Here is a 16,281-nt window from a genome sequence, read left to right on the forward strand (position 1 = left end):
AATGGGTGGCATATCCCTCTACAGCTATATGCCACATGGCTAACTTAGTGTGATAAATGTAACATCTGCCAGGGCCTTTTGATGCCAATTGCAAAGAATAATCTACAGCATTTTACTGCTTAATCAGAATTATGTTCAATACATTACTGAGCCTTTAACTGACCAAATAATACTCAGTGTCATATGACTATTCATACTGTTAATTGGCATCCTTAAATTCTCAAGTCTTCCACTTCACTGAATTCATCACAAGTGATTTGACTCTCCCTTAAAAGAAAAGAATTTAATATTATACAAAGAATTTTTCCAAAACCTACAATTCCTATGTTGGATATCATTTTAAAAGATGATCCAAGTATCGATTTATAGCTTCCTGAGGGGGACCAGCAGGGAACAGGAGAGACCCTGTTCCTCCGAGCACTACCAGGAGTAACTAGGAATAACAGCCATAAGTTGACTGAAAGTAGGTTCAGGCTAGACACCAGGAAACACTACTTCACAGTCAGGGTGGCTAGAATCTGGAACCAACTTCCAAGGGAAGTGGTGCTTGCTCCTACCCTGGGGGTCTTCAAAAGGAGGCCAGATAATCACCTAGCCGGGGTTGTTTAACCCCAGCATTCTTTCCTGCCCATGGCAGGGGGTCCGACTTGATGACTGGCTCAGGTCCCTTCTGACCCTACCAACTATGAAACTATGTCAGGAACCAAGCAAAAAGTAAGATTGCAAGACTGGAGTAAGACCGCTCTTATGTGCATAACTGGATCTGGTCCTTTGCTTTCTTGCCTGACACCTGGTTTCACCACCAGTAGAAAGGTAGGAAGCTGAAAGCTAAGTGTAACAGGGCACACACGCAAAAAATTTGGAATACCCAGTCTTAGGGGCAGTCTGCCCTGTTACCTGTCAGCTCCATGGTCTTGGGGAACCCTGACACAGGATGCAGACTGTCTGACTCACAAAGAATTCCCCCCTCCTCTACCTAAACAGAAACTGACTAAGATGCAATGAGAGACGCACCTAAAACCCTCCAGATAAGGGTGACAAAAGTGAAACAACACTCCTAGGTCTCATTTGCATCTGAGATGGGACCAGATGACCATTCATTTACATGAGAGATGGAGAACAGAAAACCTGAAGCAGAGATTGCAGTGAATTCTGGGATCAGCGAAGCAGGGGAGCACTGCATGATGGGGAATCTGTGTTCCAAATGCTAATCAACCTTCACACCCAGCTCAGCATTTATCAGACCAGTTCTAACCTGGATTTACCAAGGACTTCCCCCCGCCAACACACACACCTCTAAGCAGAAGTAAGTTTAACAGGTATCTCCGGCCGTACATTCCCTGGTCCCGTTATGGGAGGCCTATTTAAACTTAATTGACTAAAACTCGGTTGCCGGGTTAGGGAATGCTGAGGCAACAGACTGAGTCAGAGGGGGTAGGGATAACATTTGAACAATGGTACAGGGTTCATCACAGCGTCCAGCCCATTGGAGCCCTGTCCACAAGTGTTGTCATACTTTTCCCGAGACGATTGGTGGAAGTCCTCTCCACAACAGGTTATGAACACTCCAGTAAGTACCTTAAGTCTGTTAAAAGACTATAGTAAGATCTGGAAAAGTCATGCTAAGCTGAGGCTTGTTCACAGCAAGTAAAAATCTAAAACCCTGATGCTGCAATCTATTGTTTCTGAAGACACCAGGAGATATCCCATCAAGTATATCTGCTATCCATAGGAATGACAAGCTGGCTCCTAGGTATGTGTTTCCTGAGTATCAATCAGGTTCCTGAGATGTTCCAATCAGATAACCCCTTGTCAATAGAAAAGACAATTTGATTTACACTACTGAGAATACTTGAAAGACGCTGAACTGAGGGTATAAAAATCTGTAGAAGCAGCAGCAGTGTGTGTGCTGACACCACCTGCTTTCTTCTGGAGAGACTGAAGGAGACAGATCATCTCCCTTCAAGGATTGTGCTGAGAACTTTAACCTGTCAGCTTTGCAACCCCAGTGCCTTGGACTAGTGAGATCCCAGCTCTCTCTCTTAGCACAGAGTTCTGAACCTGAACTGTATTAGTTAAGCTTGAGCTAAGTTTCCCCAAATACTTAGTGAAACCAGGGTAATACTGTAACTGTGTTTGTTTTTCCTTTGCACGTCTATTACTACTAGTGTCATTATATATTTCATCTACTTAGCAATAAATAACTTTTATAGTCGAACTGGTGGTAACTAGGTATATCTTTTCTTCTTTACTTCTCCTTCCGCACTTGCTCTGCAGCAACACTTCTTTTACCTAAGCTAAAGATCCCTGTGAAGCCCAGAAATACTCTGGGGTTTGCTCATCAAGAGGCTAAAAGATTGAGACGGGCTGAGTTTGAAACACATAAGGGGATCAGCTTGTACAGGCTGATTGACCCAGTTTGGCTCAGACGTGCCCTAATGAACTGAATGCTGGCCCATGAGGGTGTCATCTGGACACCTGGCCAGATTCAGAGGTATTCTGTTTAACTGTGTGCTTGTGTCTGACTGTAGTTGCTGTTGCTCTGATGAACTGATTCTTGGCATATGAGGGTGTCAGCCTGTCCATGCTGATCAACCTGGCCGGGTCAGGCATGTCACGTTAACCTGTGTTTGTGTGTGACTGATTTGGGGACTCCAGCCCCACTGAACCGAGTCCTGCAAGATAGCTTCATTGGGGGGTGAGGGCTTGCAGGGGGAGAGATACAGCTCTGTACAGAAACACCAGCACCACAAGCAGCACATTAATAGAATTACCAAGACCCTAGCCCTAATAAATGAGCACACCCCAAAGTAGTGGGCAAATCTGGTAACACCTGTACTCACCCACCATGCCGTTAACAGAAATATGTAGACTGCAGGAGGCTGCCCTGATCTTACTGTACCAACCACTCTCCTTATGATCGTGGCCTATGGGCCAATCGTACAGCTCCATACCTCCCCAACACCGTGCCTCACAAATGGCATCCTAGTCTTCATGTCTAGCTGAGGCCCCCTCACTGGGCCACACTTTGCTCTCTGGCCCCTCCCTGGGCTGCCCTCTAGCTCAGACCCCTGGCCCCTCACTGGGCCTCTCCCTCTACTCCAGCCTCTGGACCCCTGGTGGTCCACACAGTCTTCCTTGCCCACTGCTTTTCTGTCGGTGTATGCTCCCTTAACCTTCCCCCTTCAGAGGGCCACCCACAAGGCAATGTGGGCTGAGGCTTTTTGGTACCCCATCCTCACCTTTCCGTGGAGCGGAGCAGGTATGGCATTTCATGCCCCCACACCGGTAGCCCCACCACACCAGCCACCTCCAGTAGGGTGCAGTTTTAGGTCTTACCCAGGACTGATCTTTAAGGCCTACCTGATCTCCCATTAATCTCTCTGGGCTACCCCTTGATGTTCTGCACCTCCCCAAAGCTGCTACCTACTAGGCCCTCTGGCCCAGACTCCCTCTCTACTCTTGCTCTCTCTTTGGCCCCTAGTTCACAGTTGGACTTCTAGCCCTAGATCCCTCCTTTTAGCTTAGCGCCAGCCATCATCATCCAAGCTGGATGCTCCTGGACCCCTCCCTCTCGGCTGTGGCCCCTCATGAACCGTTATGCCTCTCTGAAGCTCTGGCTCTGCCTCCAGACCAGTCAAGACCCCAGGCTGTCTGCAGCTATGGCCACCTCTTTCCCTTCAGCCCATCCTGGGCCCAGCACAGGCCAGTCAAGGGTCAGTCTGCCAGCTATCAGACCCTCACATCTCTATGGGTCTGCCCTCCTGGTCCCCCACCATGAATCACTCACTTGCTCTCTCTGCATGCTCGAAGCCCCACCTCGATTGTGCTACGTAACCCCTTTCTTCTCTAGGCCCCCTTGACCCCTCAACGGGCCCTACTACTCTGCTCCACTCACAGGATACACCCAGGCCTCCCTACCAGGTCTCTCTGCTGCTCAGGCCCTTATTCAGGGCTCACCTGGCCACTCAATAGGCCTGCTCCTCTCAGCCCCTCTCCCAGGACTGGCTTGGCCCCTCACGAGGCCCTAGTACACATGGCCCCTCCTCCTTTGGGCTGGCCTAACCTCTCATTGGGCCCTTGTATGCATAGCTGGTCTTCCTTTGGACTGGCCAGACTCCTCTCCAGGGCTAGGCCTTTGTACACACAGTTCCTCTTCCTCTCGGCTGGTTTGGCCTCTCTAGGTCCACATGCATGCAGCCTCTCACCCTCCGGACCTCTCCCTAGGCTCCTACGCACACGGCCACTCTCCAGCCTCATCTGGCCTTTCAACAGGCCCAGGCACTCAGCCCACTTCCCAGGGCTCTGGACCCCACAGTAGGTCCCCAGGAACCTCCTCCACCCTCATGGTTCCTACCCAAACCTGCACAGGGTCTCAGATGGCATATAGGACTGGCAGTATTCAGTTCACCCCTAAAACAGTGAACTGTAACAGCCTCTCAGACTTTTTTTTTTTGGGGGGGGGGGGGGGGGGGAGGCAATTGAAAAAAAAAAAAAACAAAAAAAAAAAACGAACAGTAATTTAACTGGCAAAGCCTGCCAACAGAATTTAAGAACACACAAATGTAGTCCTAGTTCGAGCCCTGGTCTCCAACAGTGTGACTCTGGGATAATCTCAACCACTGGGGTGATACATATTTTGCCATTGTTTTCATTCAAATCCTAAATTAATAGAATCATAGAGAAGTACGCCTGGAAGGGACCTCCCAAAGTCATCTAGTCCAGCATTTTTCATAGATTTCATAGACATTAGGGCTGGAAGGGACCTCGGGAGATCATCGAGTTCAGCCCCTTGTCCAAAGGTTCTCAAACCATGGTTGCAAGAATATTTCAAAGGGTCACAAGCTGCAGCAGGGCAGATGGGCAGCACAAAGGCACCTGCCCCTTCCAGCAGGGTAAGGGGATGGGGGAGAGCTGCATAGCTGGGCTGGCAACACTGGGGCCAGTGCTCATTCTCCTGGATGTGGCACAGCTGGGAGATGCTGTCTGGGAGGTGGAAGGGTCCATAACCAGGCTACCTGGTGGGGCGCAGCAGTAGGGTGCCACAGGCTTCTCCTCCGCCTCCCTCCAGCCTGTGCTGGTGCCGGACTCACTCTGCTGCCACCTGCATGAGCTGAAGACACTGCAGTCACCAGGCTCAAGCCCAAGTGGGGCAGGTGGTGAGGACTGAGGGACACCAGCATGGCCCAGGGGACAGGGGACTAGGCAGTGGCAGGGCCAGGTGTATGTAGGTTGGGACCGGCCATGGATCTTTGCAAATGAGTCACTGTAGGAAAAATGTTGAGAACCACTGATCTAATCCAAACCTCTTGCCTGAGACAAGATCAAAGTTTTATTAAAAACTGCAACTGGAGATAAAAGACTAAGATAACACAAACCATACATATCCATTTCTCATCAAGTAAGTTCAACAAGGTACCTGCAAGGGCCACTGTCTGGGGCACTTCAGGACACTGAACGTAAGTTCTTAGCTCAGGCTCAAATCAGAAAGAACAGAAATAATGCTCAATGGAAAAAAAGTCTTTCTAACAAATACCAGAAATAGCAGGTAGGTGCCTCTTGTTAATGCAAACAACCACTTTATTACTGATGGTCTAATCCTAATTCACAAACCATTTGCTATGGCCGATTTTTTTTAAATACTCTGTGAGAAACCGTGTCATTTCTCATCATGTAAAGAGCTACACTGGTCCACCTACATAACCGTCAGACAAGACTTGAACACTTTTCCTTTAGGGCTGACTACAGAAACAACCAAGAAGATATAGCTGGTTTGATATGCAGTGTCCCCCCCCTACTAAGCAGTACAGAGGTTTGGCATCTTTTCACCTACAATATTTAGCAATCAGAAAAGGTTAATAAAGTAAGCATGAATACATCTCACTAGTAACTCATTTGATTAAGTAAGACAAAAGCTTTAATTCCATTTGAAATGCAGTTGGATAAGAGTTCAAGTATTGGGGGGTCTCAGTGTGAACATGAAAAGGCATGGAATGTGACTAATTCAAACCAGCACAGGGCAAAAAGTAACTGCAGAACACAGGACCAAGAAAAGGCTTGGCCAGCCTAATTTTCTTATTATTGGAACTGACAACCCACAGAATTTTCCACTGTCTCAGGTACTCGAGATGTCCTACAAATGTACCCCAGCAAGTCAGTAATAAAAGAATAGGGAGCATCCATGTTTCGTGACTTCCTATACATTTTGTGGGAAAACACTTGTGATGGGTATAAACAGCAAAACTGCAAGAACAATGTAACAAGGGTGCAGGGGGGTTTCTAACATTTGTCTAAGTTCTCAAACCAGGTGAAAACTCATTTTTGGCATATCATTGTTGGCAGATGCAGCTACTGTGGTGAATCAGGAACTTGACTGAACCGAAGCCTACCTCAATTTCTATTAGAATCTGTTACCAAGTTCTGGGTAAATTCTGGTTTTAGTCCTCTATTTTGGTTTTACCCTATATCCCCCCCCCCCCACTTATCCTTCAGAATGAGCTTACAGGTACACGCATATATTCGTAATTAACATCCTTCTTTTTAAAACATACACACACACACTGAACATCCACTTCCTTAGGGGACACAAACAACTGATACTTTGTTGACAGACGAGCTGCCTGACAGATTCATATCTGATCCAGATCTGTTCTTCATGGAAGAAAGGAAATAAACAATAGCTGAGGTTAGCGACTGAATATCTACACTAGGATTAGGCCACTATAGCCATTATTTTATCCATTTTGCCAGGTGGTAAGCCACAAGAAGAGTTAATGCAATGGGAGACTCTTCTGCAAACAGATACAAGACTTTTAGGGGAATAACTGACAGGAGTTCCTAGCATCAGAGCTCCACTGAAATCAAACTTTCATAGAATGATGGTCCTTCAATCTATGCACCTGTATCAGTTACATTTCAAGTGTACCAAATTGGTCTCAAGATATGAAGGCCGTAAAGCTGATCTTTGCTTATGTTCAGGTAAATATGTATAAGTATGCATAAGAAATTCAGGGAAAGAAATCATAGCACCCTTCAGCAAAGAAAGAAATTACATAAATCAGGGGTTTTCAACCTTTTTGGATCAGTGGTGTACCCCCAGCAACTGGACACGGAGCCCCGGTCAACAACCCCTGGTATAAATAACAACAGCAATAATGGATATGAGCATTCATATTTCAACTACTATTTCTAATAGCTGCAATTGTTATAAATCCTTAATGCAATTAATCCTTTTCTAACGAAATTACCAAAATGCATTGAACAATTGCTTTAATTTTCTGGCACTGATACACGAACAGATGACTTGTTGCTTGTTTTTAAAAGGTCTGTAACTTTGAGTCAAATTCTTTATTGTCTCCCCCCACTTGTTTTTTGAGTTTCCTTTAAACTGAAGACAAAAAGTAAGAAATGCTCCATTACTGAAACTACATTAAAAGTTGTTTTAAATAGTTATTTCCACACTGAATTTTAAAAGGTATTTGGCAAAACCTCATTAAAACATTACATATTTCATGTTTTTCAATTTTTGTTAATTACAACGTATTTAGTGATGTCACAGTTTAGTGCTTTTGACTTGGATCACTTTGGAATGCCAAAGTAGGCCACTGCGGGTCTCTGGTGGTGGAAGCACTAAGGCACACAGTTGACAGCTCAGTCAAGACCATAGCAGAAGTACTTATGGCAGTGCCGTCACATTTAAATGCATCTGTAAATTCTGCTAAATGCCTTATCACAAGGACACAAAAAAAGAAAGGAAGTAGGCCACTCTATAGCGAGCAACTGTATGAACCAGACAGGAAACAAAAGTTGACAATGGTTCTTAAAGTTCAAAACCTTAACAAAAACTGCATTACAGAAAGCTTAAAAAGAAGTGAAATAAATGTCTCTTGAAGTCAAAGAATTCCAGGAAAACTGGAGAAATTCAAGAAAACTTAAATTTCTGCAACCCACCTCATGATGTGCGTTTATGCAATATATTTACAGGAAAAAAAGTATAAGAATAACAGGTTCGTATAGAACAGAGAAAAAAAAATATTGGGCTAACCTGAGGCAGAGTCAGAAGTTATGGTTTCACCATCTGAATTTGCATGCAAGTATTTTGCTAAACTGCAAATATGACAGAAAAAAAAATGGGGAAGAACTCAAGGACAGTTAACTAAGGTACTGATAAATTAATGCATAAATGAAAGCTTGATGACACAATGGTTATTTTTCATTTGAAAAATATCACATCTGCTGAGCAGTGCTATACATTTTGTTTTGCATGCATTTAGTATGCAGCATATTGTATGTTGAATACATTTTAATGCATCAGAACCTCTCTCATGAATCATGAATTCTGAAAGACACCTACATCCAATAGCATTTAATTTCTATATTAAAAGTTGGCAAAACTTCTTCATGTTGGAACCACCATTAATCCACTTAAGGGAAAGTATTCCATTAGGGTCTTGTTTGGGGAGCCTGTTGTTGTTTCTTGTGGGTTGTTTAGTCTTTCATTGTAAGCTGCCCTGAGCCTTCTTGGGAAGGGTGGCATATAAATCTAATAAATAAATAAATAAATAAATAAAATTACCTCAAAACCAAGAGTATAAATCTGGAATATCTATAGAAGTTAAATATAAAATAAATCCAAACAGCAAATTAAGGAAACACAACCAAGGTGCTCAAATGCATAAAGCTATTAACCCCAGATTAAAGTTACTTTTATAGAGATTAGACTTTTTTTCCTCATAAATTTTCTTCACTGTGTCACTTTCATTTTTATATTTAAACACAGACATGAAATACAGGACCTGCTGCTGGTGATTTTGTCTATTTTTTTTATTGTTGCGATTTTTAGTTTCTCTCATTTTATCCTTGCCACTCTCAGTGCTCCAGTTCCTCTTCCTACAGTGTTTCTATTACTTAACGGCTTTTGAGAGCTATCAAATAGACAAGAAAAATGTCAACTTGAGTAGGAGCATAGAAGTTTACCCTTTTTACTGGATTCCCAGCAGACTACTGTTGATCATACAATTCTACGTTAAACATTTATTTATCAAAAAAAGTTTGATCAAGAACAAGACACATTGTAGCTCTCATGACAGCTTCTAAATGCCTTCCAATGAATTGCCTGAAAAACGATTAAAGCCTCCATGCCATGGCCAAGAACCTCTTTCTGCATATATTATTCAATTTTTAATCTGTTTTCTGTATAAATAACACAGCAACAAAGGAAATGGAGCAAAAATGTTTTACACTTGTTCGCCACTTTCTTGCTTATATCAGGTTTACCCAGTACAAATTGGTTTTACCAAAGCCACATATGGTACACAGAGCTTAACCTAAATTTAAATCACCATGCACCTACTAGCGAGAGTCAATAAAGAGACATGACCATCAGTCTCCTCTAATATGGCGCAGGGAAAACACCTAGACAATGTATTTATTCATCTACAGCCCTTCCTGATGCATTCTGCACAAGGCTGATGCCTCTGGAGCCTATTCAGGATCTCCCTCTTTCATGTTTTACTTAGATTTCAGTAAGGCCTTTGATTCTGTCTCCCATGGAATTCTCTCAGTTAAACTGGAGAGTACTGGCCTGGACCAGCCTACAGCGAGGTGGGTGGATAACTGGCTTAGAGACTGGTCCTAGAGAGTTGCAACTGATGGGACAGCCTCATCCCAGAGGCCTGTCTCCACTGGCGTCCCACAGGGATCGCTGCTTGGACCCGTGCTTTTTAACGTATTTATTAATGATTTGGATGAAGGGGTGGAATGCTCTATGATTAAGTTTGCAGACGATACCAAGCTGTCTGGAAATGCAGGCAAACTAGAGGATAGGGTAAAGATCTAGGACGACCTTGACAGACTGGTTCTAAGAGCTGAACGGAATCAGATGAGGTTCAACAGGGAAAAGTGCCGGGTCCTTCATCTAGGTAGGAAGAAACTTCATCACAACTATAGGATAGGTGGTAGTCCACTGGCTAGCATGGCATCTGAGCAGGACCTCAGGGACACAATCAACCAGAAGATGAATATGAGCCAACAGTGCAAGGAAGCTGCCAGCAAGGCAAACAGAACTTTGGCATGCATTAGCTGATGTGTTGCCAAGAGATCCAGGGAGATGCTTCTACCTCTCTACTCAGAGTTAGCGTGGCCACAACTGGAGTCCTGTGCCCAGTTTTGGGCTACGCACTTCAAGAAGGATGTGGATCAACTCGAGAGGATGCAGAGAAGGGCCACCCACATGATTACAGGCCTGGAGGATAGACCCCATGAGGAGAGACTCCGGGAACTAGGCTTGTTCCAGTCTGGGTAAGGGGAGGCTATGAGGTGACTTGATAGCCACCTACAAGTACACTGGGGGAGGAGGGGGAGGAAGGAACACCAAGATCTGGGGGAGCAATTCTTTAGGAAGGCATCCTTTGGGAGGACATGGACCAATGGCCACAAACTAATAGAGGGAAGATTTAGGCTGGCATAAGGAAGAACTTCTTCTCCGTAAGGGTAACTAGAACCTGGAACACACTTCTGGCAAAGATGGTGCAGTCGCCATCCTTGGAGGTGTTCAAGAGGAAGCTGGATAAGCACCTCATTGAGCTCATTAACCTCCTGCCTATGGCAGGGGACTGGACTTGATCCTACAGTCCCTTCTAGTCCATTGACTCTAGGACTATGTTTGTCAGCCTCGTTCTTAATTCGAAAATATTTTCCCCATTGCCTCCCGACTATTATGAGATGGCAACTTGGCCACTACTGGAGAGGTCTACAGTGGGGGACAGATTCTTCTACCGTATCTCTAACAAATGGCTACAAGGTTGTAGCAATTGGTCTTCCTTTTCCAACTCCCTTCTGAGAGGTATAATCTAGGGGTAGGCTCAACATCTGTATCCAGTCCAGCTACCACTGGAGGACAACATACCTTCACACTTTGAGTAGTGTAGATAACAAAAATTAAAACTGCTCATGTCTTCCCTGTATTAGAACTTCAGAGCTTCTCTTTAGTGGGAAAGTTCATGCACTCTATCCAAATTTCACTGTTTAAAGCAGCGATGTGGAACTAAACCACTGAAAATATCTCAATTGCACTCTGTAGCTTCCCTGCCACGTACCTGCCAGAGAAAGAATCTAATCCTTCATCTTATGTTCATTACCATGGTACAAATGGTTAGCTCTGTCTACCATTAAAAAGTAACTTTATTTTCAAAGAACTGCTGATATACAGTTGTTAAATTTAGCAAGGAAGACTTAATTGAGGCATCTTAACAAGAGGTTAGTTGCTTCTGGAACAGTATGGCTGAACAAGAGGCCAAAACTGGGAAGAATCTCAGTCTCCAAATTAAAAAGATAAATTAGTGATACTACTAAAAAAGAAGCACTTATAAGAAATGCTGTGTGCAAGACCGATAGGCGGTTATGTATGTGAATTAAGACTAAATGAACAAAGAAACTCAAATGAGCACCTTTCCTGAAAAACACTTAGAGAAATGTTAAAAAAAAGATTCCCTATTTGCAAGGAAATGGTGTTACTAATTCTAACCCAAAACACTTACACACCAGAGGAAAAGGCAAAAGATTGAATGGGAGCCCCCCTCAAAAAAGGGTAGATAGACCTGAAAGTGCACACAGTCCCTTTAGATTACTTTTCTTTTTAAAATGAATAAAATGGTTTTAAACTGTGGTGATGTACTGAACAAAAAGGACAGGAGCTGCTCAAACAATTGCGGGGGGAGGTGTTGTATAAATAGAATCTACTGGAAACTCAAGATTTTGTTCCACTGAAAATTGTTGTTGATTTCCATTTTAACGGTAAAGGGACTATGTTCAAGTTTTATTACATAAAGTATGATAGATGAAACAGTCCTTTGCCTTATCAGAAAAAACACTTCAATTATTTTATAGAAGAACCTTCAGTAAAACCAATGTATTCTTGCAAATATTTAATTTCTGATGAATAAGCATTTTTGGTTAAAAACAAAACAAACCTGGTCCACACCAGAACTTTAACCACTATAATGTATTTATGTTAATAAATGTTTAAAAGAAACACCTCTACATAATTAAAAAAGTGGGGGTTTTTGCATGCATGGTCAATATAAATTACTAAGACTTTATTTCAGGTAAATGAACTTAAAATGAAACCACAGTTCCAATACTGCAGTATCTTATCATGGATTGGAACTTGTGTAGCCATACACATCTTTAAGCCTCAGTTGACAATATCAGTATTTCTAAAGTCCAAATATTAGAAACAATATAATTAAGTCAGTATGACTCAAAATAACTGGCATACACAAATAACACTAAAAATCAAGTTTCCAACAGTTGAAAAATAATCATACTCTTCTGGGTCTATCTTGCAAAATGTATATGTTATAATTTTCCAGTCAATAGCTAACTCATCATTTAGAAAGCAATGGGGATAAAAAAACCCCTAAATCCTATCAAACCAATGTCTGTACACTCTCCCATGCAATATCCGGCTATGAAAAGTATTTTAGTATATTTTTTCCTCCACATTACGAAGTGTTTTGTGAACAAGAGAATTTCTATCAATTAAAAAATAAAGCAAGAAACTGTGATAAACCCACATTTTTATTAATTCACCTTGTAGAATTCTTTAAATTAGAATGATACCATGTTTTAAAATTTGAATGCATATTAAAATAATTCAAGTTTAATAGCAGTTCTCTAAAAAAATTCTCAATTAAAAATGAATAGTCTAAAGAAAACAAAAAAGTGCAGTAGATAAGATGTACGAGCACCCCCCACTTAGCACTCTTAATAGGTTCCCGAGAAACTGAGCATTAAGCCAAACTGAGTGTTAAGCAAAACCAACTTTCACCTTTTCACTTTTTAAAGCCACCAAAATCATTCTTAGCACCCGTCTGTGAGCATTATAATGAAACTCACTGAACGCTAAGTGGAATTGGGTAACACTATAGTGAAATAGTGTTAAGTGAAACAGCGTTAAGTGGGGGTTGCCTGTACAAGAATATCAGTTTCATACCAAATTCTACAAGATGTAGAACACAGTAAGTGTGCACAACCATATATTCATTATATTAACAGATTTAACATAATAGGAAATAGATTTTTAAAAATCCATTTACCACTTTCAAAACTCCTATTTTAAATCAAGAGACTTCATAAAATAATCTTGGGTTAAAGTACAGTATTAAACAAGGATTAATTAATTTTGATTACTTACTTAGGAGTAGAAGGACCTCTTGGCCATGTTCCATCTTCATTTTTTTGTTCTATCACCAGTATCTATCAAAAAGAGAAAAATACTGTAACAAAAAACATCAGCAGAATACCATTTGCTCAGATGACTCAAAACAGCAACCACTTTTAATGGGCTTATGGACGGGTGACTTATAGGGGCAGAGAAGTATGGTCATTTTAGTTTTTCAGATATCCTACTCTATCCAAACAGTTCAGAGCAGAAATCTGAAGTGCTTACTCAAATTTAAGACTAACGTGAATAAGAACCCTCCACCCCCTATTAATTAGATCCTATACGAGGAAAATGCAAGAATTTATAATTTTCCATGTATTAATCTAATTATTGTAGGGCTGCCTTGAATTCACACTCTCCCCTCCCCCCTGCTACTACAGAGGGGCAAGCAGATGGCATGGGGAGGTCAAGCAACTTGCCCCCTACTTGTGCCTACCTCCTGCCACCTCTGCTCTCCAGCTTGCAGACTCGGGCCCATTCACCCAGCCTCTGCTTCCTCCTCCTCCTGCCCCTGCCCCACAGCCTCTGCTTCCCCCTTCTCCTGTGGCTATGGCCGTGACTCTAGGTAGGGGCTGGAGCCAGAGCTGCAGCAGCCACATGGCCCCCACTCCTTCCCACCAGCGATTCTAAGATGGAGTCCCCCACCACATATTAAACTAGAAAAAAAACAACATGTCTTAGAATCAAGTAAATACAGTAAAAAGACAAAAAGCTACATTCTACTATTATGAATTAGGTTAGGGCAGCATTCTGGGACTCAAGAATTTCAGGACTGGATTGGTTTCTTCTGATATGTGTTTGTCTGACACTGATTAAGGCTATGTACAAACAGTCCCAAGATGCTATCTACCATCATGAGGCTTAAGCTGCATGACTGTACATCAGATGCCAGCTGTACAGACATTCACTGGTGCCAGAAGCCTGACCCAAGTAAGGTGGGGTAGGGTGGAAGAGGTTGGGAAGGGTAGTGGGTTCTGCAGGGGTTGGTGGGGTCAATCAGGTGCTAACAGGTCCATGGGGGCTAGTGAGGTTCAGGGGAGTTTGGCAAGACAGGAGTGGGTTAGCAGGTGTGCAGGGGGTGGGGGAGGGTTGGTGAGTTCAGGTAGGGAGGGGGGGGTGTCTGTCAGAGAATAAAGGGCTTGGAGGGCTAAAAGGTAGCATTGGCAAGGCAGAAGGAAAAGCACTGCCCCAGGGCTGAGGTGAGCAGCTTGGCTTTCCCAGCCTCAGAGCTGCACTGTGAATGCGTGCACATATTCATGAGACTCAGTCTGTAATCACATGGATTACTTTAAGCGGAATGGTCCTGTGTCATGTATGATACATACATTCACCCGTGCTGGAGGTAGGGCTGAGATCTTGATCTAAGGAAGTTAGAATGAGTTAGAGGGGGTTAGTGGATCTGGAAGGTGTGGGGAAGATGACCTAGGTGAACTAGAGGTAGATTGTGCTAGCCATTTTTTGCTCACTCTAACCAGCCCAAGCATCTGTACTGGGTTGTACTGCTCAGCCCAGTTAGATCAATCTAAGTGTAAGATCCATATGTGAGTGAACTACATTAGATCTGGTGGCCATTTTTTGCCCCAGCCTCCCAAACTTGTTCAGCACTTAAGACTAACCCTAGTTAGACTGATCTAAATGTAACGTCTGTACATACTCTGAGTCTCTTAGGCTGTCTACACTGCTAGTTCCCACATTGGTACTGTAAACTCCTTCACTGACTTCCAGGATAGCCTAAGTCTAGACCCAACTTGAAGAAAGGGAAAGACAAAGTAAACTATATTTAAATATAAAAGGATCTACTAGGTATAGGAAAATGTAAGCAATTCAAGTCATTTTTAAAGACTAATTTTAAGTAAACAAAATATATTGCATAATACCTGGCCCTGGTATAAGCCAGCATCCTGTATGGTACTATCTGGTTTATTCAATGGTTCAAATGTATTGCTCATGTATTTGTTCCACAATCTGGTCTCTTTTTCACTTGGAATATTGAAGATTTTTCTTATTTCTTTTTCAATTGTATCTGGATTGAAAGGAGACAGCATAAAAATTAAATATTCCATGACAAAAGTCCCACATCAATACCATTTAAATCATTCTCAAAATACTAATGATACAGTGATACTAGCTGTATAGATTGTGTCAGTTTGGGCCAACCTTTTTGGCAGGTGTGCCATAAGTTAAGCCTACTGCCCCTCTAATGCCTTTCCCATGCTCAGTCTGTTCCATCCCAGGATCCTGCCAAATGGAGCCACTACAGCCTTCCCAGACTTTTAGTACAGTACCACGGAGGAACCTGAAATGAGCTAAAAACAACGGAGACAGTGGCATCCACACAACCATCTACTCAGCACATTTAAGTATAAATGTTAAGTATAACTTCTTCAGAAGACAGTACAGTCAGCATAGAAAGACAACAGGAAGAGTGGCTGCAAAGTCAGAGGCAGGGAGGACTGAGTTATTCACCTCAACCTGAATCAAATCAATCCTTTTAAATTCTAGTGGCCGATACATTTTAATAAATTTGCTATATTGTCCTATCATACCCCCCTTTCCCCACAAAATATACATACAAATATGATCCAATAATGCACCTACGCTTAATACATTTTTATTAAATAATCATTTATTAATCCAATATTCATTCTGGTACCTAAAATAGTGACATTTCTGAGGTTAAGAAAATATAAATTATAAATATAAACTGCTATACATACTTTTAAATACAATCATAATTTCTGAACCCTTTGCTGACTGGCTTTTTTTCCTCTAAAATAAAGTTAGGAACATAGCAACACCAGTTAAATTTATACGTATGTGTGTGCTTAAGTGATCCTGCCCTTCAGGCGGGGGGCTGAACTCGATCTTCCGAGGTCCCTTTCAGCCCTAATGTCTGTGAAATCTACGAAGTGACATGATTATAAGGTTTCCCAACAGTACTATGTTCTAACCGCTAAGAGCTTATCATTAGAACAAAGAAAAATTAGATAAAAAAAATCAGGGCACAGAAAATATAAGTTTAGCCATCACAGGAAGTACCGTAACAAAAAATAATT

General features: G+C 42.5%; 1 protein-coding gene across 4 annotated transcripts in view; it reads right to left on the reverse strand.

The window, feature by feature from the left end:
- USP15 (ubiquitin specific peptidase 15) overlaps positions 1–16,281 on the reverse strand; it is a 101,443-nt gene that overhangs the window by 44,523 nt on the left and 40,639 nt on the right. For all 4 annotated transcript variants that reach the window (XM_019543318.1, XM_019543316.1, XM_019543317.1 and 1 more), the window contains 2 exons: positions 15,103–15,248; positions 13,196–13,257 (listed from right to left, as the gene is read on the reverse strand). In XM_019543318.1, coding sequence (XP_019398863.1) covers positions 13,196–13,257; positions 15,103–15,248 — 208 coding nt within the window. The remainder of the gene's footprint in view (positions 1–13,195; positions 13,258–15,102; positions 15,249–16,281) is intronic.

This window comes from Crocodylus porosus, unplaced genomic scaffold (assembly GCF_001723895.1).
Source record: "Crocodylus porosus isolate Cpor-Errol unplaced genomic scaffold, CroPor_comp1, whole genome shotgun sequence".
Lineage (NCBI taxonomy): Eukaryota > Metazoa > Chordata > Crocodylia > Crocodylidae > Crocodylus > Crocodylus porosus.